Source organism: Stegodyphus dumicola, chromosome X1 (assembly GCF_044657685.1).
Source record: "Stegodyphus dumicola isolate Sdum_Otavi_A_Nest chromosome X1, ASM4465768v1".
NCBI lineage: Eukaryota > Metazoa > Arthropoda > Arachnida > Araneae > Eresidae > Stegodyphus > Stegodyphus dumicola.
The window spans coordinates 250563893-250589933 of record NC_140780.1 but is presented as its reverse complement, the minus strand read 5'-3'; the positions used below and the strand labels follow the sequence as shown (position 1 = coordinate 250589933).

Here is a 26041-nt window from a genome sequence, read left to right as displayed (position 1 = left end):
TGACTCACACTAGAACAGAAAGAAATGAACACCTTTCAAACAAGAATTAAACATTTATGCATTGTGGCAGAAAATATTAAGATACTGAGATCACCTTCAACAGTGTATCCTATGTCTTTGAATCCCTTAGATCATCAGTTTTTCTTGCATTCATAAGTAAGTTATTAACAAAAATTTTAATCCACATAAAATTGAACTCTTCTATCCCACTTAAAAATTAAAACTAATGGCCATTCCAGTTCCCTTGTGTTGGGTTTACATATTATTCCAGCTGCTTCAAGAGAATTTTTTTCAAGCCTTTTCTCATGAAGCATAAGTTATATTTCATTGTGGAATGTGACTAGGCATAGATGCATCATATAATCTCAGTTTGATTATGAAATTCATTATTTCTGGAAAAATTTCTGCAGTATCAATGATGTCTTTAAGATTTTATTTTCTGTATTTTGATCAATTTCATCTGGACTAATTTTTAGGTTTCTAATCCTAATGCAACATGAATATAAAAAGAAGCAAAGCTTTCTGGGAAGGTAAAAATACAGGAGCAAGTCTATCGAACAATGGCTATTGCTAATTTTGCGAGGGTTTTCATGACTAATTTTTTCACCAAATTTGGCAAAAAATTGTCAAAGATTGCCAAGCCTGGTGACTATTTGGCAATATTTTTACTGTAATAGTGATATGTATTACTGTAATATGTATAGTAATTGAATAACTGTAACCATGATTCAGCCCTCATATGCCTTCCAATAAATTCGAGAAGCAGAAAGTTCTAGAAATATCTGTTATTTAATGCTTGTGATTTCAATAACTTGCAGCTTTTTATTTTTAAGCCTCAATCAACAAAAGCATTAAAATAAATATATTCAGATTGTAATATTAGCTTTTTGATTCAGTTGACAGGAATAAATTGGGTAAAAATATATTTCAGGGTACCTCTTGGTGATTTTTTCATGCCATTCCTGTTTACATCCAATGCCTTTCCCAGTAAAATGACATCCAAAACATAATTAAAATACAAAATATATTATCTCAGTAAACTTCATTTTAAATCAAACAAGGAAATAACATAAAAATGGAAATACGTGTTATCTAGTCTGTGCAGGACAAAAAGGAAATATCAACTTACTTATTTAAAAATTTCTGTTCCTTTGATATGTGCGACACAAAATTTCTTAACAGCTAAAAACTGTCTAAAATTATCTTAACAAGAATCTGTATACTGCAGTCACTACACAAATTCACAAAAATAAGCAATTTAATTCAGTTTCATTAATCATTTTAATATTAGCTTCATACACCCACATCCACATAAAAATCAAAATCTCGATAATATTTAAATGACTCTTCTCAAACCATGACTCCTTTCTAATGGAACCTTTTATATAGTGTGCATTTGAACTTTTCTTGTGACTTATCCATTCAAAGCCATCTGAGTGATCTTTATGTTCGATCATACACATTTCCTTCGTACAAGCAGATCGTTTATAATGATTACTGAGTAAACCTTCATTTACACACCAGTCAGTTGATGCTTCTTTTCCCATTTATTCCAAATCGTATAGAAACTTCATATTAACCTTATCACAGGCAACCATTTTACAGTGTACAGCACAAAATAAGCAATGTACTTCTTATGCGACATCCAACACAGAAATAAGCTCTGAGAAATTAAAATCACCTCAATGACTCATTACAACCAATCATATCATAATAGGGTTTCGAGAACATTCAACTACTCAAGTTACCATAAATGAAATAACAACTTGGCAATAGTCTAAGGAGTACCCTAAAATATTGACTAACCATAAATTGCACTTTTGTATGTAAATATGAGCTATCAGTACCTTTTTACTGCATCTGCAAACAACAGTAAATTCACATTCAGCAATATCACATTGCAAATTTACCTAATAACTGGAGATACAGTTTTCTTATTTTTGTTAAGTTGATGAAAGTAATATTATGAGACTAGAGCATTTGTCTTTGGTTCTAAATGATTTTCTAAAACTTTTAAGATTTCATCATTTTCTAATTCACTGGGAACTTTTGGGGCAGGTAGAAGACACCCAGGTGGTCTAATTTGATGCTGCTTTGAAGATGAGTAACATTTGTATGCTTTTAGGTTTATCTTGGAAAGCATTTTTCATCATCAAGTTCTTTTTTAAACATTGTCAATAATATTTAAATTTTTCTTTTTTAGGATGAAAACTTTCGAAAGATAGAATATGAGTGTTAATAACCAGTATTTTTGATAAATTAGCATTATTGCTTTTATTAGAAACAGTCATTTCAGTTTTTTATTTTGATAATAACCATTTAATTACTAGTTGTTGATGTTAACTCCTGCCATTAATAGTTTAAATTGTTCCAAATTCATCATATATTAAATGCAAGATAAAATTGCTTTAAAAGAAAAATAATGGAATTTTGAATTGTAAACAAGCCTACTGTGCATCATCGTGGAATTAATTGTTTTGAATGTGGTGGCATAAGTATATTTATTTTGATGGATAAATGACAAAAATTCTGTCATTACCTGTTTTATTAACATTAACCACACTTATGTCACCAAATTATAGCTAATATTTACATATACCATAAACAGAAAAGTTTATGTAATTTGGAAGAACATAATAAATGCCTTTCTCTTCAGTGAGTGTTGCATATGGCTGAGATTTACCTTTAAGTCTTATTTAGCAGAATGTAATGTGGCACCAATGCCTAGGAAATGAAAGTGCCTTCGAAGCTATATTAGCTGCAGTTGCAGTAATTAACGTGCAAAAAAAAAAAAAAAGTAATTCATTTACATTTTTCAGAAATTTTTTATTTCTCTGCATTTTCTACTTTGATTATTGTCATGCTGTGCAGTTTGTATTTGGCAATTTGATTTTGTAATGCCCACCATAGCTCAAAAGTATCATAGTTTAAGTTATTTATATCAATTAGGTCATTTTCTGTTTAGTGTATTGTTACTAATGTTATAAAAATCTGTGCTAAAGTATAACCAAAAAGTATCTGCTAACCTGATCTCAAAATATCACATTTATATTATATAAATTTGATATTTTACAAATGTACTGGTAAAATTATTTCTTCTAAAATTGATTTCATCAGCATATCTTAAAATGTTGTGGTCTGATTAGAAAGTTTGTCCATTTATGACTGTAATCAGTAAAGTGTGTATTGTTTTAACAGATGGTTTATTTCATTGAATTTATTTGTAACTTTTATATTTTAGGGTTTCTGACCTTTTGAAAGCATAGCTGTGATTTTTTACATTTAACGTTTCTGAAGGTAATTCGAAATTTTATTAGTTTATAATTGTTATGTCATTTTACTTTCGTATGTCTTTTACTGTAATTTTCTTCATGAACTATTTTGATGTGAATTCTAAAAATTATTTAAAATTATTATTGTTTAATTTGTATGGTTGGATTAAACATTTTTAAGAACTTGTTTACTGCCAAAATAAGCTATAAAATTAGTTGCTAAATGGTAATAAATTGCCTGATTAAATTTTAGTAATCAGTTCATGGACCTAAAAAATATTTTAGAAAAACCATTGTGCTAAACCAATAGGAATTATCTAAAAATTTCCACTGCTTACTTTGAGAAGTAATCTTAAATAGTGCAGGAGAAATCTGAAGTTGTAGAATTTGTCTGGTGGTGTCTTAGTTTTTCGATCAGATGCGAGTCTCAAATTTCAGCAAAAGAGTTCTATACTTCGCCATTTCAAATTTAATAAAAATTGTACGGAAAAATGTAAAGCATTGTGAGCTAAACAGCGATTTAATAGAATTGTGCCAGTTCAAGGAATTAAATTCTTCCTCCTCTGCTTGTATGAAGGATATTCAAATGAAAAAGGTATGAAACGACACTGTGGATGTATTGAAGTCTTTATTCACAAGTAATCACCAGACGCCTGAGTGTAACTATCCTACTATGTCGTGAAACAAAGGATTCCCTATTGTAGCTATCGCAGGAAGCAGTCTTTCCAGTGCTTAAATTGCACCGGAGCCCACCAGAGCCGAGCTCCGGTGCTTCTCAATTTTTAAGGTAAATTACAATTGTAGCCGGAGCGCACCGGAGCCCTAAATAAGATGAGCTTCGGTATTTCTCTTTATAAAACTGAACCACAATTTAAAGGGAAAAAATTTAGAATTCCTAACATTTTAGTTTAACAACAAGCAGACCTTGCAATACTCTATTTCCCTAGAAATACGAACTCGTGAGATCATGAGACGTTCAAGTAGTCTCCTTGCTCACATGCGAAAACCTTTCCTTTTAAGAAAAACAATAAATTTGGGGGAGTTTGTCCAGGAACGCGTAAATTTCTCGCCATGCCATCGTATCTAATGTGTTGTTATCGATGCTTACAGTTAGTTATCTTCACAGGAAGGAAAATTTGTGTTCTAAAATGTGCCTTAAGTGACAGCAAGTACAGTAAGAGTGAAATACTGAGATAAACTGCTGAAGCACGTCCTATAGATTGTCTTCCCACAGTATCCACTAATGGGGGGAAGCGTAGCCAGCAAATTTACATTCATCCTTAGGAGTCAGATTCAGGACTCATTTTACCCCTTATACACATCTGCTTCATGGCTATAATTATATCAGCAGAGATCCGCGGTCAAAGAAAACGTTCTCTCTCACCAAGATTCCCCTCATTTTTTGTTTCCACCCACTTATACCCTCATTCTGTTTCGCCCTGGAATTTTCATCAGCTATACTTTAAGTATATTTATTTTTTTGTGATGATAAAAGAACTTCCCCCCCCCCTTACGATCAGAGCTTAAAATGGGCCAGAGCCTCCCGGCTCCAGTGCTTCTTAGTTTCTGTAATAAATCATAATTCTAGCCGGAACGCACCGGAGCCCTGAATAAGAAGGCTGCGGCACTTCTTTTATGTAACTGAATAACAATTTCTAGAAATTTTTTCTTGAAAATTTTATTTTAACTATAAAATTATATTAAAAATCACGTATTAAATTTCAATCTCTTTACATTTTATTTAATTTTAATGATTTAATTATTTTAATCTTTAATTATTTCAATAAATAATTATTTAATAATTACCAATTGAATTATAATTATATAATAATTATTGATTAAATAACAATTTATAAACATTAATTAAATAGCTATCAATTAATGTGATAATTAACTCTTTAATTTTAAAATTATTAATTATTAAATAGTTTAATAGTCATTTTATTTATTTATTTACTCTTGTTCCTCTTTGCTGGCGGTCTTCCATAGGGCACCGGCACTTCTAATCTTAGAAATTAAGCCCCGAGTTCTTCAGTTCGTCGTTCGAATTTAAGCACTTCCCTGTCAGATGTCGCTTCTCATCAGATCATTCACCTTGTTGATGATGAGTTCAGCCATGATTACCGTGTTTGCCTTGCCTGATCATAGGTCATCACTCAAACACTTCAGTCCTTCACAAAAATTTGCACTTATCTTTTTCACAGATTTGTCGGACTTGCTGTCTTCCCCATATATGGCCGCCATGTGACAATACATATCAGCCGGTTTAACCCTTTCCACAGTCAGAAATCTGACAATACCTCGCTGCTCCTTAGTCATTGAGTTTTGCTATGTGAACGCCACGGTGTCATCACACGCACTGCTTCATCAATTGGGCAAAACACGCAACTGCTTACTTCTCTCCTGCGTCATGTGCAGGCACCCGCGTATGCACACAACCACGCTGGACACCACAATTCACATCCCTGGATGTCTCACTATGTTATTCCAAAGCGGCATATTGAAATTTCAACTGGATTGGTTGTTATGATGTTTGTACCTTTCCATTTAAACACCTCTTATAGTTAATATATATGAGAACTTGTGTATTTATAAAACTGTTCATTAGTTTCATGAATTGTCGGTTAATAGATGCATGTTTTCCAAATAATTTGTTTTCAAGGAAATTTCCAAATTCATCATCATAAATTTTGTATTTTGTTGCCAGTTGAATTTTATTTTGTATATATTTTGAGCAGTGTTTTTTAAAGTTAAAACTAGGATGTTTTTTGCTAAGTTAAAAATTATTTCTTCAGTTGTTTATTATGCAGTATTGTTAATAGCTAAATCAAAGCTTTCAAAATATCAGTCTTATCATTCAGAAAAACATTTTATGGTAGCTTCCTTCTGAATGATCTGCATATAGTTTTCATCATACTCTGTCTGAAAATATGATTCCTATGCATGTGCAGTGCAACTTTAAATATCTCTGTCAATTTTTGTCAGATGAGAGCTGCACTTTCTGTATTTCATACGATTTTTGGAAATATTACATATAGGTGTCGGAAAACCTTGGAAAAAGATTCTGTAAATTTGTGACAGTAATTTTCTCCCCCAATTTAAAAGTACAAAACATGAATATTTGCTGAATTACAATATTTCCAATTATAAAATGTTTTTATAACTCAAAACATATGTCTACAACTAATGGTTGCAAAAGTAAAGGCTAGTAAATTACGTACGTGTACATTGTTATACTAAGCAAATAAGCACATGCATAATACCTATGCATATACATATGAAAATAGCATTATGAATTTTTTATTATTTAATCATGGAATTATTACATGTTAGTTTCATTGAGAATTAAAAAATATTACATACATTTATTTGAAATATGCATATAATATTTTATTGTAAAATTTAACAGTATTTTGCTAGAATTTAAGAAATCATTTAATGATCTGTCATTGTTCATGAAAGATGTTTTCCTGTAGCTTGACATTCCTTAGCAGTTGACGAACAATAAAATTGATTCTCATGTAGTAAGCTCTGTAGCTGATCTAAAATATATGCATGGTCTTCTGTACATCCTCTGAAATTAAATGTTTCCCATAAAGCAGTTCACGAACATTCGTGAAACTGCTTTTTTATATGATGTTATTCTGAATATTAAAGTACACCTTTTGTTAAGCAATATGAAAACAAAGATGTGTACTTTACAAATTATATGTAAAGCCACTCATCATTGGAGGCATCATTAACTGATATTTTGTTTGTCAGTATGAACTATACTTTAATATAGCATTTTGAAATAGTGATTTTTCTTACATTTCAGCATTTTTCAGAATGGATTTGTCATCTAATGCTACCACTTTAAGTGCTGCCCCTACGCGTGCTGTCACTTCTAATGCTGCTACTTCAAATGTTGCCTCTGCAAGTGCTGTAACCTCAACTGCTGTTCCTAATTTTACTGCACTTTTGAATGATCCTGTTGAATTTCCTGAACCCCTTCCACCAGAAATATTTGAGGAGCTTTCACTTTCAGATAGCTCAGAATGTATGGATGTAGAAGAAGAGACTAATTTAAGGAAAAGATTGTTTCCATCAGCTGTTCTTCCTGATGAAAGCTCATTGGTTAGTATTTTGGCAAGACTTCCCTCATTTAAATTCTCCTCATAATGTGATAAAATTCTTTCAGATACTTTATTTTGTTTCAGTGAGATGTGCAAATTTAATCCTGTAGGCTGTGTTGGTCAATGAAGGTTTTGTCCCAGAATAAGCAAGGCCAATATTCCAAATATTCATGTATTCTAATTTCAAATATGCCCTGAAACCTGTGTTATCACCCTCAGTTTTGAACTGTGTCACTTGTTATGCCTTGGCAAATATGTAAATGCTTTATTGAAAATAGTGGCTGTGTCAATTTGAGCAGTGCATATAAATAAATATACTGAAGTATAAGAAGTGATCTTATTTATGTTTGTGAAGGCCTTTCTTCAACTTTTCACTAAACTGTAATCTGATATTGCATGCTGTAAAGTGAAAGGGTGAAAATTATTTCCTGTAGTCTGTGCATCTGTCTGCTGTGTTACACATTTTTTTGTGTGAGCATTTCGTTGAATTTAGGTGTATTTCATGTTTTAAAAATTGGCAATATTGGTTATCCTATTAAGTATTTTTTCTGTACTTGTGATAAAATAATATTTAAGACTCAACAGTGGCACCAGTGTGAATCTCCTCATTTTGACTGTTGTAAAATTTTGTAAACATGAGAAAAGTATTTTGCAGAATTCACATATAAATTTTAGTTATTTCTCACAAAGAAAATTGCATGACAGGAAAATTCAGATGTTAAAGTTTTGTGTAAAAGGAGTTATTTTTTTAATTTCGGAGGTAAGTGATGTCCACATAAATAATGAGCAATTTTGACACACACTACATGATTTACTTATATTATTAATATATAACTTTCAAGCCTTTGAGTTATTAGGCTGATACTTTTAGATTCTTAGGCTTCACTCCTTCATGACTGCATTTTTCTGCTTGGAAATCAAAACTGTTTTGAGGACCGAGTGCCTGAAGCGCCACCTAATGGCTGGCCATATCAATTCATAAATATTTTGATTTTTCCCCCCCTCAGGATTGTAGATGATATTTCTTAGACTGCTGTCTAATATATTTATAATTCATAATCTTTTTATTGTATTTATTACTATACAGACTAAGGATCCAAATATTTAAGACACTGACTTAGAGTATTATAAAAAAAATCCTGTACTTTTAAACTTTTCTATTTGTAATTCTTGTGTTTTGTAGTATTTGGTATATTTGTTACATATATTTATTTCAATTTTATTTTAGGTGCCAAGCGAGTCGGATGACTTCGGTAGCTTATACATGTCTTTGCATAATAGAGCTGCTGAGCAAACTGCTAGAGCTGCTAAGCAAGCTGAACATTTAGTACGGAAAGTATTAGAAGATGTTGAAAATGCTGAGCAGCTGGTTAGAAAAATTTGGGGAGGTGCATGGAAGGTTTGTATACTTACAATAATTATTTATCTTCATTTAATATTAAGATATCCCTGCATTTAAATAGTTCTGTTTAGTATACCAACAAAAAAATTTTTAGCTTTAGAAACTAATCATAAATTGTTTCTAAATATGGACAGACATTAAGCAGTATAGTTAGAATTGGGTAACTATCATGATTTTAAGTTTTATTACATTTTCTTGTTTTTAGATTTCATGTAGAATCTTTCTGCTTTTTTAATATATATGTGTTGAAATGTGACAGTTTCAATGCAGTGTTGAGTTTGAAGAGCTTGGATTATTGTGTTATGTCACTCACATGCCAGTTTATTATATTTACTTTAACAACAACTGGAGTCTAATTATTACTAGTGTAAATTTAAAAATGCTTTAATAACCATACTGCATAGTAACTGCCAAGATATGAGACCATTAAACACTGGAACATGTGCAGAATGTACTGTCTACACCAGTGTTTTGTTATACAGACTTCAAATAGTATATGAGTCATGAATTAATGTTAAATTTGTTTATCACAGGCCTATTATGAAAAAAAGGAAGACTTGATAGCAAACTAAGTAAAATATTTTTAGTCTTAAAAAAAAGGCCTTTCTTCAGGCAGATAGCTCTTGAATGCTTTGCCATAATCAAATTGGCCAAACCAATCATTATTTGCAGGACTGAAGTTTTATTTTGAAGGTTTTGAAGCATTTCAGACATTGTCTTGTGTATTTATTTCTTATTTCATATGGTATTTCACTGATATTTCTAAGTATTAACTTTAAAGCTGTTTTGTTATTCTGTATTGCATCTATCAGTTCTGTCAAATTACTGGAATGGTGTGCTTTAACTCTCTGAGTGGCATGGGTTTTGGGATTTGTCATGAAGACCTGTATTTGTGCAGCATTTATTGGCTAAATTTATATAATTACTTATTTTAGCCTCTATTTTCATAAACTTACATTCATTAAGATTACATTTGCATTGTTAAAGAAAGTAAGAAAGCAAAATATTTTAAGTTATAAGCTAATAGGTATCAAGTGACAAAAAATCTCATGACCGCTCGGAGGGTTTCTACGAGCCAATTTAACAATAAGAGTTGACAAATTTTAAAGATTTATTTTGAAAATTCACAAGTTTTTGTTGAAAATTAAGGGTTTTCATATCTGAAAACTGAAGATAGCTGAATACTTTCAGTGCATAAAAAACTATTCCGTGTCTTAATTTTATATTTACTTTCTAAGTATACATGAAATCTTTAAAATTATTTTTTGTCAAACATCATGAAATATTAAGTTCATTAGGAATTAACTTGCCTATGTTGAAATTTTATGTGCTTAAATAAATAGATATCTAAATTATCTCTCTTATAATGTGATTAAAACATGGTTTGTACAGGGCTTTTGTCATGCTTGATATGATTTCATGCAAACAAAAATTTTGCTGCTCTGTAAGTCTCACTTGCTGTATAAGTACACATCATGTAATATTTTGCGAGTTTTAATTCAGTACTCTACAGTTATTGGGACTGGATTCAGAGATGTACATGTATATGCATGTGTATGTGTACACACATGTACATATGCATACATGAATGCATACATAAATTTCTGAATCTAGTCCTGATAACAGAAGAGTACCATTAATTCTAATTATAGGTGTTGGAAGAACTAACCTAGATTAAAAAATGGTTAACCTTCCAAATACATGTCAAGTTTTATAAAATCTGTTGCTTTTTTGTAAGTACATATTGATAAAGAAAGTGATACAGAAACTGTAAGTAATTGTAAATGTTCGCAGTATACAAAAACTTGGGAAAAGTTTTTTTTTTTTTTTTTTTTTTTTTTTTTTTAATACAAAGATGTTGTAGGGGTTTATTTTAATTTTCTAATAGTTATTTTTATTTTGGAACAAGCCTTTCCTTTACTTTTTCGTTTCACACCTATTTTCCCTTCCAGAATAAGTTTTTAGAATTATGTTTTATGTAAACATTTAAATGAAAAGCAAGTATTTAAGCTGAAGTCTGTATCACTTTACTAGAAGAGTTAGGAGAGCGTTTTTTGCCTTCCCGCTACATTTGTTGCTAAAAGTATAATCTTACTACTATTCAGCCATATTATGTGCCTGCTAGTATTTACTGGTGATCTTAAATAAGGCCTAACTCTGTTAGTTGATTCTGTGCAGCTTTAGGTGGTTTTTAATTAGATTAGTTTTATATTTTCTATCTTGAGTTAGCCCAAGTAGAGGCTTATTGTAAACTGAGAATGTGCCATCTGTTCATCTATTTTGAATTGTAATAAAGGGCAAATTTAACCCTTTCTTGGACTGTTTACTTACTAGAACTCTGCAATAAGTTGCTGCACAGTTCTTCAATATTCTAGCCCTCAAGGACTTCCAATTTAACTAGGTTATTACGTAGTGTGTTAGAAAAGTAATGAGATTGAGTGTGTACTTACTAAAGTTTTTAGTTTTTTCAAACAACATTATCTCCTTCAAAGTAGTTCCCTTGGGCAGCTATACACCGGCAGAGTTATTGTTTCCACTCTTGGTAGCAGCGCTGGAAGTCTTTCTTCATCTGGTATGGATTTTAACAGTCACAGTCTTTTAAATTTCTCCAGAGTTCTAAAATGATGCCCTTTTAGGACATGTTTCAATTTTGTAAAAAGGAAAATGTTGCAAGGACTCAAATCGGGTGAATAGGGGGGTTGAGGAATAACGATAATGCGTTTTGACGTCAAAAATTCACTGATGGAAAGGACATTGTTATGATGAAGCATCCACTTGTGAGCAATGTCTGGTATCACACGAATCACTTTTTTCCTGAGCCTTTCAAGGACACTTTTATAAAATACTTGGTTCACAGTTTGTCCTGGTGGAACATATTCTGTGTGCATGATACCCTTTTTTGTCAAAAAAAAAAAAAAAAAAAAAAATCAGCATGGTCTTGATCTTTAATTAGCTCTTTCGACTTTTCTTCGGCCACGAAGATGATGGAGTGTGCCACTCTTTGCTTTGCCACTTTGTTTTAGGATTGTACTCAAATATCCAGGATTCATCACCTGTGATTACACAATTGAGGAAGTCTTGGTCATCGGCAATCCTCTCAAAAAGATCAATGCACGTTTTTTTCGATTGTCCTTCTCAGTTGTGAGGTTTTTCGGCATCACTTTGTCACAAATCTTTTGCATGTTCAAATCGTCTGTCAAAAATTGATGTACGACAAAAGTGTTTAAATTTAACTCTTCATTCTTATTGTTAAACAATGGTCTGACCTCGCAAGAGCCTTCACACTTTCAATGCTTTCGTCACTTTTTGAAGTTGCAGGTCTTTCCTGAATGAGGTTCATCTTCAATGTTTTCTCAGCCTTCCAAAAATTATTTGTTCTGGCGGAAAACTTATGCTCTTGATAAACAATGCTTCTCCATGTGCTTGTTTCAACTTTTCAAAAGTCACACTCATGGATTCAGCAAGTTTCACGCAAAACTTTATTGCACAATTTTTCTGTAAATTCCGATGCTTCATTTCTGTAACACAACAAAAATATAACTTCACTTATGGCATTGTCAAAACTGCTATGTTAGTTGTACGGAGTTGTAACTTGGACTGAGGAAGTGGAGGAGATAAACAAACCAGTCTAACACAGCCTTGTTAGATACGGCATTACCATATCACCCGCAGTGTTGCCAGTCTTGTTACTTTTCTCACAAACCTCGTGCAATGTCAGCAATGGAGAATGGTTTAAATGTTTATCTCTGAACAAAAGTGAAAAAATTATCATGTTTTCTAGTTATATTAATAATGGTATACTATGTGATGGTTGAAATTCAAGTAGTAAATTATGTCGATTTTTCAAACTGCAATTTCTCTTCTTCAAGGGAGTAACTGACTGAAACTGCTAAGTATTCATTATTGGTTCCATTTTTTATTTCCTTTTAAATGGGCTGGTCGCAAAAACTTTTTCATGGTTTTCTTCATATATTAAAAAAGAGAATGCAAACCTTGTTCTTCCCCCCCCCAAGTCCACAACAAAAGCTTCTCTTTTAATGGCAAATAATATTTGAGTGCTTTGCCGTTAAGAACTAGCCGATTTACAAAATGTTCTGTATGTTCCTTAAAAAATAAATCTTGGATTTATTGAAAATAAAAAAAAAAAACAAAAAAAAGACTGGTTGTATCATACTGACAGGTTTTAGTGCTAAAAGCAAACTTTAAAATTGTGCTTCCTAAATCACATATTTTACTTATTGTTGAATTTTGTACCCATTCTCGTACTTTCTGTTTGCCAGGTGCTTCTGTTGTTATTCCTGTTCTTTCTGGTACATCAGCTTGGAAAGAAATAGTCTTACAAAGAATTTTTTATCTTGAAAGTGTGTTTGCCTGTTTGGTATTACAAAACAGGCATACAAATTTTGAGTGATGCACTTCACTGGAAAAATTAAAACGCTCATAGTTACCACTGAAACTAGAATTCGTAGCTTGGAATATATGTGTAAAAATAAGATGCTGTTTGAAAATAAAAATTAAAGAGAAAAGATGAGTAAAATATTAATCTTTAGCAGGATATTCAAAATAGACAGCCGTTGAAACAATCTCTTTCTTGATAAACTATTGAAATATGCAAATTTAGTAAAATGACTATTAAGTAGAAAAGGGAGAAAGTGTTATCTTCAATAAGTAATAGAAATATTGTTAAGAAATCACTGAAATCAGAAGGAAAACTAATGATGAATATTGTAGTTATTGTGCAGATCAAAGGAGGCAGAAATTTGATCTGGAAGGCCACACATTGCAGCAGTAAAAACCCACCAGACAAGGTAACAGTGATCCAGAGAATACATCTGTATGCAAAATAGCTCTGCAGTAAATGTAATTCTTGGTGTTCGTAGACATGATTTATACATGCTGTAGGAAAAAATTGCGATAGTTAATCAAGTTTGAAATGAAAACCTGCTCGAAACTTGTTAAAACGAGTTTAGTGTTCTTGTGTCCATTTCCTTAAGTGGTATTATGAGATACTGAGAATAAATTTTGATGGCTGGGCATGGTAACTTGTTCTAAGAAATGCTTTTTTAATTCTTTAAGATAAATGGTATATATGCTCAGCCCATTTAAAGGAAATTGCTTTTGTCTTTATTAAGTTTGGTTAGTGAAATATGCCTAGCCTTTTGTTCTCATATGCTTGCATCATCAAAATTTGCATTTGAATGCTAGAAATTTCAAGTGTATTTATGTCCAAGATAAGGATTCAAGTGGTTTTAAGTCATGTTTGGGTGATTGGGAAACTTCATTCATCTCTGAATAATTGATGATCATTGCCAGCTACAGCTATGATTGTGATGTATAGCTGTAGCAAAAGGACCATGTTGTGTAAAATTGCACCAGTTACGCTGCCTGTTGCTGATAAAATTCAGAAATTTCAGGTCGTACCTTAAAAATTATAAGATGCAGCAAAAAATTTTAGGTGCAGATTGTCACTTATTTAGTATGAAAAGACATATTACATACATGAATATCATAAATTATCTCCTGTATGTATGACCTGAAGCATGCAAAACCAATGTGCAGTATTTTGTATACGTGAAAAGAGAATTTTCTTCATAAATGAAATGGCAGTTTTTTTATTCTTTAACATATGTATATACAACCACAGACCATTGAATTTGATGCCATTATTAAATCCAGAATCATGTGGTCTCATTGGCCCCACCATTGGCCAAGTGGTTGAAACTGCTAAATATTAATAGCCTAACCTGGGTCAGGACCCAGGCGAACAGGCTGGCTGCATGATTGTATTTCAGGGTTTTTCTCATGGGTAACACAAATAAAAGGTAGTTTTCCTTAGTAAGTCATTCACAAAAGTATGTTTTCCCTTTAGGCAGAGATCCCTTGTGTGCTTTGCCGTATTCAAATAACCTGGTCTCACTCCTGTAGATTTCTCCTTGTGTGGCTAAATAAAAGTTTAAGCATATACAATACATATGCTAGTCTCCTGGATCCATATTCTTCATATCACTGACACATACATTTGTATATTACCATTTTGATGAATGTACATGCAGAGATACTTTCTTGTACACAGATGTGTATTTTTCCACGTGTTGCCATTTGTAGCCTCTTTAAACATGCTTATAAGCTGTGTTAGCCCATCTGCATGTGTTGTGTTAATGGTTTATGTCATTATACTGTATTGACATAATGGATATTGTTTACTCATTATCTTATGTTTTTGTTGTCATGCCTGCCCATTTATTCCTCAAATGTTGGAGAAGTCATGCATTTTTGGGGGGCCAATTCTAGGCTATGCAGGTAGTTATTTATTGTATCCATCTGTTAAGTGAGTGCCCTTTCATATTAAATCAGTGATGCTGAACAGCGTTTTCCTGTTTTTGAGATAAGATTACTAGGTTGTGAGTATTTTGCCTCCAGGTGGGCTCTTGTCTCATTTTGTAGGGTATGTTCCTTTTACTGTGGCTAGATAATGCATTTATAGTTGTACCAGACCTTTCATCCTGTAGTTGGTAATTAAAAAGCAACTAAATTTTGATGATTCTAAAACTTCCATTGAAGAAATTTTACGTGCCATTAAACATGAGGTCATGCAAATAAATATGTAACAAAAAGTTGAAATTTGTTACATGACATGAGACTTCAGTGATTAATTCAAAATAGCACACTTCTCTTAAATTATTAAGATAAAATTTTCCCATACAATTGTTAGTATGCAATACAGAATTTTTGTTTTCATTTATAAATCGTATGTTATGCAGTTAATAAAAGATGTAATAACTTTTTCATCTTGAAATTTTTCTGCGGCAGTATAATATCCAAAATATTTAGTGTTTTATATTGCAGACACTAAAGTGCATGACGCAATGCATTTTATTTTTTTATGTAGTGTAAATTACTTTAAATGATAATATTGGCAAGAATTTTTCTTTGAATGTTTTGAATGAATTTGTTGCAAGTTCATCTTTATTTCAGGTTTGCCACTTTAGCTCATTGCCAGAGTGGTTACAGGATAATGATTTTCTGCACAAAGGCCATCGCCCACCATTAAGGTCATTCAGTGCATGCTTTCGTTCCATTTTTAGAATTCACACTGAAACGGGTAATATTTGGACACATTTACTTGGTAAGTATTGCAGAATGCTTCTTGATTCATACAGTTTTTATTAAGGGAAATGTTAAAATTGACAGATTAATGTTTTTTCTTCTTTTAACAGTGCACAGCTTGTCACATTACAAGACACAAAATATATTTCATTACCTAACTTTCAAATAATATTTGCTGTTAGCAGAATTTAAGATTTCATGTGATATGAGATTGCTACAGCATAAATGAAAATAATAGTATGTCTGTTCTTTAAGATGTTCATGCATGAAACCTGCAGAATATTTGATGTGGTATCAGATACAATTTTTGTATTATACTTCAGTATTTTTGCCTTTAAGTTTAAAAATGCTGGTCATAACAGATTCGCCGAGGTCTACTTTAACATTTAACTTGTAAAGCCCAGTAAAAGTGACTATTACTTTTTTTGTTTGTTTGTTATTTTATGATGGAGAAGTGTTACCCTCCTATAAACCATGTGTGTTAGTTCGCTTGTCCTAGGGTCCCTCTCGTCTTCTCAAGGCATTGTTGACTGTGGAAGATTTATTTAGCTTATCTGCGCTCCTTCTTAAGCAGATTGCCCTTCAGTACTTTGTCATAATCTGAATCCCTGTAGAACGGTAGAAATGAGTGAAACTTTAAAACAAATTTTCTTCTCTTCTTTGCATCTAGAAAGATTTCCTTTAATAATTTTTATGAAGTGCTAAATATTGAAAGCATATATGATAATGCGAGTTTTTGCTTTCACCATTGCTCATACATCCTGTAGTTTCCTTTTGTGAAGTAATTGCAATATAAAATTTTTGTATTTTGCAGTGAGTTAAAATAATATAAATATGTTATAGAAAATGCTTACAAAATTTTCCTGCTGTATTGCATTTCTTGTTCGAAATATCCTTGAGATACTGCAAGCATTCAATAATGTGAGATGATTAATAATATGTATGTATTAATGTATTATCATTAAGTTATGAAGCATTGCATATTAAATCATTTAAGTCTGAATTTCACATATGCTTTTTGAAAATTATAATTCCATAGTATGTCACGTCATAGTACTTTCTATTTTTAGTGTACTGTTTAGTGAATATTTGAATCTTTTCAGGACTGTCACTGAAGTTATACAAAGTAAATTATAAATTCTCTGAGTTAGTGTAAAGAGGGACTCATTTGTGTGTGATGAGTGTATGTATGGCTGTAAGGTATTTAGTCGGAGATATTCGAGCAGAGGGGGAAATGTGTTTTTCCATTGAACACTGAATATGCAGTGTGTATGGGAAAGAAAACTTTTCCTAAGATTGCATTCCCCTGACATTGCATTGTGTGTAACTATTAGAACATTCATGGATTTCAAGCTATTGCTTTATTCAAATGATTCTTTAAAATACTTATGTCAAGTTTATGCAATAATGATGTTCTAAATATGAAAAATTAGAGATCGAGAGGTTTTCTGAAGACCTGATATTTAAATTATAGCTTAAAAGTATTAGTTCTGAAAATCACATTTTATTGCATGTTAAAAAGAAGGTGAAAAAGTAACCTTAATATTTTTTATTAATAAAATGTAAACAATTAAGACTGAAAACACTTTTTGCTGTAGTGCCACTACATTTTCATATCAAAAAGCAAACAAAAAAATTGCTGTTAATGTAGCCACTTATCCTATGTATTATTTTCTATGGTTAGTATTCATAGAATAATGAACAGAATTAAGCAGATTGCAGTGTTTCAACCTGATTGCAAATTTCATGTTATTCTTCAGCATATCCTGGCTTATTTGCCATTGGTAGTCCTTTAGTACTCAGGATTGTGACTTTACAATGCCAACTGGTTCTCCAACCTGCTAAGTTGTATCTTTTATTGCATACTTAATATCCAGCTAAAAGTAGTGAACAGAATATTAATTGTAAATCATTCTATGGTGTAAGGAAGCCAACTTTTCTTGCTTCGTAATGTTCTAACAGTATTTTGGAAACATTTATATCATTCTTTCTGTTCAGAAATTAGTTTACTTATTGCAGCATATCAACTCAAGCTTATAAGTGATATGTGCTGAGCTGTCATTTTTCTAGTAACACTTGCTTTACTGCAGTAGTAGCATCTGGGGCAGTCACAGTGCAGGGTCAACTGAATTGAGTTACATAAAAAAAAAAAAAATCAATGCATTTAAATTTTCTGTGCAACTTATAAATTGCTGAAGTAACAGGCAATAGCTTTCATAGTTATTTTTTGATGGATATTCGACCTTAGAGCCCTTAACTTCAGAAGGCCTTTAAATCGTCTTTTAATCTCTCATAATCTTGTTTTCCTCGTATCAAATGAGAAAAGAAAGTATTTTAGTGTGTTGAAAGAATGTTATGACTAGGATCCCAGACTGGCTGTGCTGCTACTTACTTTTCAATATTCAACCCTATCTACTTCTGAGGAAGCAGCCAATCTTGGCTGTAGTTAGCTGCATCATGTTTCCCATGAGAATCAAACTGAGTTGTTACCCTAAGTGGAAATGAATTACATGCAAATAATTCAACTTTTTACTAAATAATTTCGATGTTTTTATGGTCCTCTTTGCTTTTTAACTGTATATCTTGTACATTAATTTGAAATGTAATTTAAAAACCCTTATTTTCTTAGTGCAAAGATTTAAAAATTAATTACAATTTTAATTTTGATTTCAGCTTATTAATCTTGATTTTACTTTAGGATGCCTTTTATTTGTTGGCATAGCAGTCTACTTTCTCTCTCGTCCATCAGATATGATTCCGTGGGAAGAAAAAGCTGTGTTTGCCACCTTTTTTGCAAGTGCCATAATATGTCTTGGAATGTCTTCCTTGTTCCATACTGTTAGTTGCCATTCTGAACAAGTTGGAAAACTTTTCAGCAAGTATGTCATAATTTATTTAAAAGTTTTGATATAAAGTGCTTTATGTATAGTGTACCTATTTCAGCACAAAGTTCCCTGTTTTTCTTCCTCTTCATTTTCATATACTGTTAATATAAGTCTTAGTCATGGTAGATAGCATTTACGATATTATGCTAAAAAATTCTCTTTTGTGGAACGTCTTTAATTTTTGCATTAATAAACTAATTTCAGAATATTTATTGAATTAGATGTTTGAATAATTCTAATATTTTGATTAATTTATAAAATTGTTTTGAATTCTTTTTACACTGAGAAATGCTGAAATAATTTTTATACGTTTCTTAAACATCTGTTTATTTACTTGGAATATTTTTCTTCTAGTTGTTTTTGTCTCATGCAGTTTTCTTTCTCTAACAGCAGTAAACATTATTTGTTAATATAAAATAACTTGACCTGGAAGGTTAGGATACTTCCTTTTAAATCTTTTATTCTCTTAAATTTACCAAAACATTTAATTTTTATAGGCTTGACTATTGTGGTATTGCTGTCTTAATTATTGGATCATTTGTTCCTTGGCTTTACTACGGTTTCTACTGTGACTATCAACCCAAGGTTTTTTACTTTGTGCTTGTTAGTGTTCTTGGTGCAGCATCTATTATAGTGTCTATGTGGGATAAATTCAGTGAACCTCGGTTTCGATGGCTAAGGGCAGGTATGTCATTGTTTGCTACTTTGGTTTTTGAAGATTATAGAATTAAAATACTCTTCAAACTACAGTTCCTTACCGATATTTGTAGCCATGTTTTCAATTATGGCTTTAGAGAACATTTTTAAAACGTATTATTTCAGTCTGTGTAGAAAAGGGGAGGGATTTCATTTGAGAATCTTAAGTGGTATTATTGAACTAATTATTTTGTTAAGTAAGTAACAGTATTCATATTTTGTATCATTTTAACATATTTTTTCAATTTAAAAACTGACTATATATTTTCATTTGAATAATGAAAGGCAAAAGCTGTTGTGTTTCATATTTTCTTGAACTTTTATTGCTTTTGTAATGGTATCGTAAATTAATACGTAAATACTGATATGTTAATATAAGTGTAAATAAAACTAATATAGTTTTAGATAATAATTTAATTTACAAATGATATTTAAAAAATATAAAACTCCTACTCTTCCACACCTCCGCTATTTTTTAAATGAGAGAATGGAATTTACTTTTCATAAAGTGGCTTATTCAGTGAATGCTAAAACTTGTGAATAGAATGTAAATATTTTAATTAAGATTATTCTCACTGAAATATTGAAAAAAATAATTATCTACAGTGCTAGTTGAACTTTTAAACATGACTGTAAAATTTCCTGTTTTAGTGAGTCATATACAAATGATAAAAGCTGGTTAAATGTATTCACTAATGGTTTAAAAGTTGATAATTTTTCACTTAAAACTTGCAAAAATTCCGGGAAAATGATAGAAGTACAAAATTGTTTTAAATTTCATTAAGTATATTATATTCTATTTTTCATACATTTGAAGGTTTGCTTTAGCCATATTAAATGACATTAAGTGCATAGGAAAGTGGACAGGTCAATGGGTTCATTTTCAGGGAGTTGACTGTATATAAAATAAATTTTGAAATGTAGACATAGATGAAAAAAAAGTTGATAATGGATGAGGTGAGTTCATCGTTCAGTAGGTGATCGTGCGCATTTGACACATTTCTCTTTGTCATAATTTTATACCTGGTTCTTACATGTGAGTAGTGCAGAGCTAAACTTGAGAAAAACAAAGATCGTAGTATTGATATTTTTAAGAATGGTGTAGTAAATTTCTGGAAAAAGATATAGTATTACTTCATTGTTAGTGGTTTAGTAAGTTTCAATTTAATTATGATTGAATAAAATATTTGACTCTCACTTTTGATGCTGAGTAAGTGTGTGCATCTCCTGCCTTATATAAAAATTATATGATGGATAAGTTTGAAATGGCACACTTCAGAAAAATTCACTATAAGCACTCAATTATTTTAAGATAAAATCAAAGTTAAAGAGGAGGGGTAATTAAAATTAGAATTTTATTTTATGTTAGAGGGGGCTTTCAGGAATAAGTTTCCCTGGGGCTGTCTATGGAAAATAAATATAATCTCATGGAAAGACTTCTTACAACAGATACATTAGTTTTTCAGTTATTTTCATTGTACTTCTCACCAGAATTAAGACGTCTGTCATATCATGGGATCAACTTTTGGATACCCTTGTCATCGAACGCTGCTGCCTGGTATTGAAAGCAATGTGTGACAGCCATCTGAACCTCTTCATCTGTTTGAAAATATTGACCTGACAGAAATTTCTTGAAGGTTGAATATGAACTAAGATCAGAACAAAGAACATAAATGGGTTTTCCAAGTTTGTTCAGATTTTTTAATTGAGCTATCAAGTGTGTAAGTCAAAAGTTTGCTTAACTCTTTCGCATCGAAGTTGCCCCCAAATGCCCGAGCATTCAGACATCGGCTGGACGCCTGAAATGCCTGAATAATTTCCTACCCAGTGCTTTCCCCCATCACGTTACTACATTACTCATTGCTTTCAGGTGTTGTTAAATCACATGTCAATCATTCTTTTGAAGCATGTCAGTCATTCTTTTGTAGCTTCCTTTGTTTACTGTCAGTGTTTAGCTTTTGATGCCCGAAGTTGCAATCCAATCCCAAGGGGGAACTTCACACAGTGTCAAAGTGTCGGAAGAAAGAAGTTCTCACTTTACTTAAGTAAAGCTATTGTTAGTGCTGTAGTATTCAACTTGTCATGGGGGAAGGAAAAGCATTCCAGGAGAAATTATTAGATACGGGTGTTTTCGATGTTTGGGGAATTGAGATTTTGCCCTCTCTCGATGCGAAAAAGTTAAGGTTGATGCTATGGTATAAATTTAGAAATTGTTGCTTTCAAGGAAAGAGGAAGTAATGAATAAATTCTTAAGAGGTTGGGGCTGTACAGGTGATTTGTCTTTTAGGGAATTGAATATTTATGTATTATCCTGTTGATCATGAAACTGTCACCAAGGAATACTACTTAGCACAATCTTTCTTGAACAAAAGACAGGAATGAGATCAAGACTATATGACAGATATTCGAATAACCTCTCAGAGCTTCTCCTAAAGATTTTGTTGTGCAAAAGTGCCTTTGAGGTTGATGACCGTCATGCAGCGAGATAATGCTTGTATTGAAGATGTACACTGCTAAAAAAAAAATGAGACAGTTCTATATCTCCCGTTCTACTGGGCTGATTCACGAAATTCAAATTGCATTCTTCATGTCTCGAAAGTGCGACTTAGGATATATATTAGATTTATATATATCACAATTCTAACATAGTATTTTGACACAAAATCGAACTTTTTATAAAATAACATGCCAATTTTTTTACATATTTCGATTCTACGACTCAAATTATGCCTAAATATTAAAATTTGTAAAATTTGGTGCAAAACTTACGGAGAAATTCAACGATTTATGTTGGCACTATTTATTCAGTTGCACCAAAATTAGTTCACTTGGCAAACTTAATATGTGGCAACCTATTTTCATTTCCATTTTTACATAGTGCACATAAGTGGAAAAAAAAAAGGCCTAATCGTTCCTTCTTTCAAATAATGTTCTTTATCTTATATTTTTAATTATAATTGTTATTAATTTTAAGCAAATTTTTTCTTTTTCGAATTTATTTTAATTGTTTACTTTGCATAGTTTCTTTCGAATAACTGTTTTAAAAATTGCTATTTACTCATTCGAACTGCGTAGTTTAAATCAAAGGTGCATCGTTTATTGTTTTTTTTCAAATAGTTTTCTGTATACTATGTTTTTAGTCATACTTATTATTTTAGGTAATTTTTAAATTTTTAGACTTTTATTTTAACTGTTAGTGTTGCATTGTCTCTTCAGATAATTATTTTAAAATTTTCTATTTATTCACTCAAACTGAGCATTTTAAATATATTTATTAATATTAATTTTCCAGAATTTGATTTTATTTATTTGAATTGCGTTTCTTTCAGAAGAATACTTTGTAACCCAGACTACGATGCATTTGAAAACTGCATATATTAAAAGAGAAAATACAGTAAAGCACACTTAACATGCCTTTCAATGTTCCGTTCAAAGAAGATACATATATATAAATAAGAGAGATGTATAACTGACATTTTAACTTAGGATGACTTGCATACATTATTTTAAACAGTTCTATCATTGTGCCCATTGCTTTACACAATTTTATCCTACATTTGTTTTCTTAAAATTTTATTCATATTTTAGTCAATTAAATTAAAAAAAGTACAAATACTAAATTTTACAAAAAAATTAATTTTTCTTCTCTTTTTCTTCAGACATTCTGCTTCATTCTTGCTTTTTTTCTTTAGGCATTCTGCAAGTATATTAAAAAGCATTCAACTTTTCGAAGCATTTCCGACAATCATTTTAAATAAAGTTATCGCCTTCCATTTAATAAAGGCCCACAAACGGGCGAGCGGTAAAGTCGCTGAACACTGGTAGTTGACTCCAGGGTTCAAATCCTGGTAAGCGGGCTAAATGCGTTTATGTCAGTTGGTTTCCCTTAGAAATTTCTTCACAAAGGCATCCTTCCTTTTAGGCAGATTGCCCTGCTTTGTCGTAACTTAATAATCTAATTCAATCCATTTCATCAGAGCCTTTATCAGTCTTTAGAGGCTAAGCATTTTGAAGGTATGAGATACAAGGAAAGACTGGTTTCATCAAGAGGTTTTGGTTTAAGGTACCTAAGGTGAGGGATGCCTTCGTGGAGGACTTTCTAAGGGGAACTAACTCGTATACACGTTACACATGGGAAAAACCACGAAAACGCCCATGCAGGCAGCCTGTTCGCAGGATTCGAACCTCGGACCGTATTACCAGTGTTCAGCGACTTTACCGCTCGGCTGCTGTTTCATCAGGAGGGGGAAAAAAAGTCTTTAGGTGACATCCACATACTCACTGGATAAACTCCTCAATCTTCAAATAATTTGACTGAGAAATCGTGGGATTCTCCATTTATGATACGATATGATGTTCTATAACGTAATTTAAATTTATACAACCATATAGAGTAAAACCAGTCGCTCTTCACTTTAATCTGCAATGATATCATTTTTGTCTTTTCTGTTAACACAAGCTCTGGTGTACACGTCCAATTGTTTTCTCTTTGAACACCTAAATTCTTTGAAGTATCCTGAAAGTATATTCAAAAGCGTCCAACTTTTTTAAACATCTTGGTGTGTCTGACAGCCAAATTTCCCTGCAAATTTTTGCTTGCTTTGCTCCCAAATTTTCTTCTTTCCTTCTGCTGTTATTTTCAGTGCTCACACAAGAAATTAAGATTTTTCGTTTGCTAGACTTCCATAAATTTTGCATTCTTGTCAATTTTTTTAAAATATCAATTACATGAATCTCATTTCAGCTGAAGACAGCTTTTCCTTTTCTAGTCATTTTAACTATAAAGTTTAAAGCGAAGTCCAAAGGATAAATATTTTAATTAAAAGATTTTTTGCTAAATGACAAAGAAATAAAACAGTCCAGCAGTGTTTATTCTGTACCACTGGGTGACTCGATTCTTATATCGACTGAAACAATATGATGACCCGATTCTCATATCGACTGAAACAATCTGAATCATATTAAAGATCATGTTTTTTATACAATCTATACTGCGAGAGAAAAATTAGCTTCTTAAAATATTCTTTCTAAGAGGATTAATATAGAAATTTATATTTATATATATATTTTTAAAGCTGGGACTTGAACCAAACTGTTAGACTTTAAAAGTTTAATTTACATGGTGGTTATAATTAAAGTTCCACTTTGAAATGGTCATAAAAGGAAAACTACAGGACCAATTGGTTATCGAACTTGGTAATCTTGTAAAGGAGGTTATGGGAATTTATTTTCCGCGGGAAAAAAAAAAAGTTCAAAGACTCCCCACCAGGGAAAAAATGGCGCTGTATGCAATATTGTTAAATGAAATAAGATATGAAAACAATGGTTTAAAATGTGTTTAATCATTTCCAAAGCGTGTTACAAAGCATGTTCAATGTGGTGTCCAGTATTTTCCGAAAGCAAGTTAAATCCTGTTACTGCATTCTCAACAGCAGCTCTTAGCATATCAGGAGGAATGTTACGTACATGTCGGTGTATCACATTCTTCATTTCTGCAAAATTGTTTAGATTATCACCATAAACAGTGCTTTTGAGATAACGCCATAGCTAAAAGTAACAGAGGTTGAGGTTTGGTGGGAAGAGTCGGCCTATAAGACGTTCATTCCTGAAACGCTGCCTAAGTAACTGCGACACGTGAGGTGGGGGCCAACCCTGCATAAAATCGTAGTATCTAAAATGCCACGTTACTGCAGTTCATGCATCATGAAACATTTTAACATTGACTCTAAGCGATCTGCAATCACAGTGGTCCAGCTGTCTGTCAACTGCTATTCAGAAAAAAATGGTTCAGTTATGAAACTAGCTGTCATTCCTCACGAAACGGTATAGAATGACTGCTATGCAATTGAATGCAGTAGGAGAATGCAATGGAACTAGGTAGATAACATGAGGGATTTCTTTGGCCCAAATCGATTAAAAGTGTTTTGAATCAGTATCTTCATGTTTTAGGGCTGAATTCAGGCTTCAAAAGTTACAAATTAGCAATCTGTAAGAAAACGATTTCCAGATTGTACGCACTTCTGCGAGTGATTTGCGATTTCACATTTTCTTATCGCTAATTCGTGGTTTTCACGAATGAATTTCTCCCTTACACGGATGGCGCACTCGACTTTTATCGATTTTAACGCCTTTAAATGGTAATTTGCTCACTTCAAAGTTTCTTAAGGGTATACAACATATTAAACCCATGTAACAAAAGGTTAAGTTAGATTCTGATGTATATTTCGTTTAACAGCATTGCATACAGCGCCATTTCTCCTCTGGTGGTGAGGTTTCGAACTTTCTTTTTTTCGCGGAAAATAAATTCTCATGACCTCCTTTACATGGTTACAAAGTTTGATAACATTTGATCCAGTTTTCCTTTTATGACCGTTTCAAAGTGAAACTTTAATTATAACCACCCTGTATTTTATTAAATTTTAATTTGAAGCTATGCATTATATGTATACCATGAGTAAGATTTCAGGTTTTTTGAAAAAATAAAGAATTGAAGCAAATATACTTAGGATAATGGACCAAAACTGAAAAAATTTCCCCTCCCTCCGAAAATAAAATATTGAAACT

At 31.8% G+C, this 26041-nt stretch overlaps 1 protein-coding gene across 2 annotated transcripts in view; it reads left to right on the top strand.

The window, feature by feature from the left end:
* Positions 1-26041, top strand: part of LOC118186156 (adiponectin receptor protein-like) — a 46311-nt gene that overhangs the window by 9500 nt on the left and 10770 nt on the right. The window contains exons 2-7 of one of the 2 annotated variants that reach the window (XM_085807440.1): positions 3242-3297; positions 7100-7388; positions 8616-8786; positions 15765-15915; positions 18595-18775; positions 19279-19466. In XM_085807440.1, the coding sequence (XP_085663566.1) occupies positions 7101-7388; positions 8616-8786; positions 15765-15915; positions 18595-18775; positions 19279-19466 (979 nt within the window). In that variant the 5' untranslated portion in view covers positions 3242-3297; position 7100. Of the gene's footprint in view, positions 1-3241; positions 3298-7089; positions 7389-8615; positions 8787-15764; positions 15916-18594; positions 18776-19278; positions 19467-26041 lie in introns of both variants that reach the window. The other variant, XM_085807439.1, reaches the window with a different exon arrangement.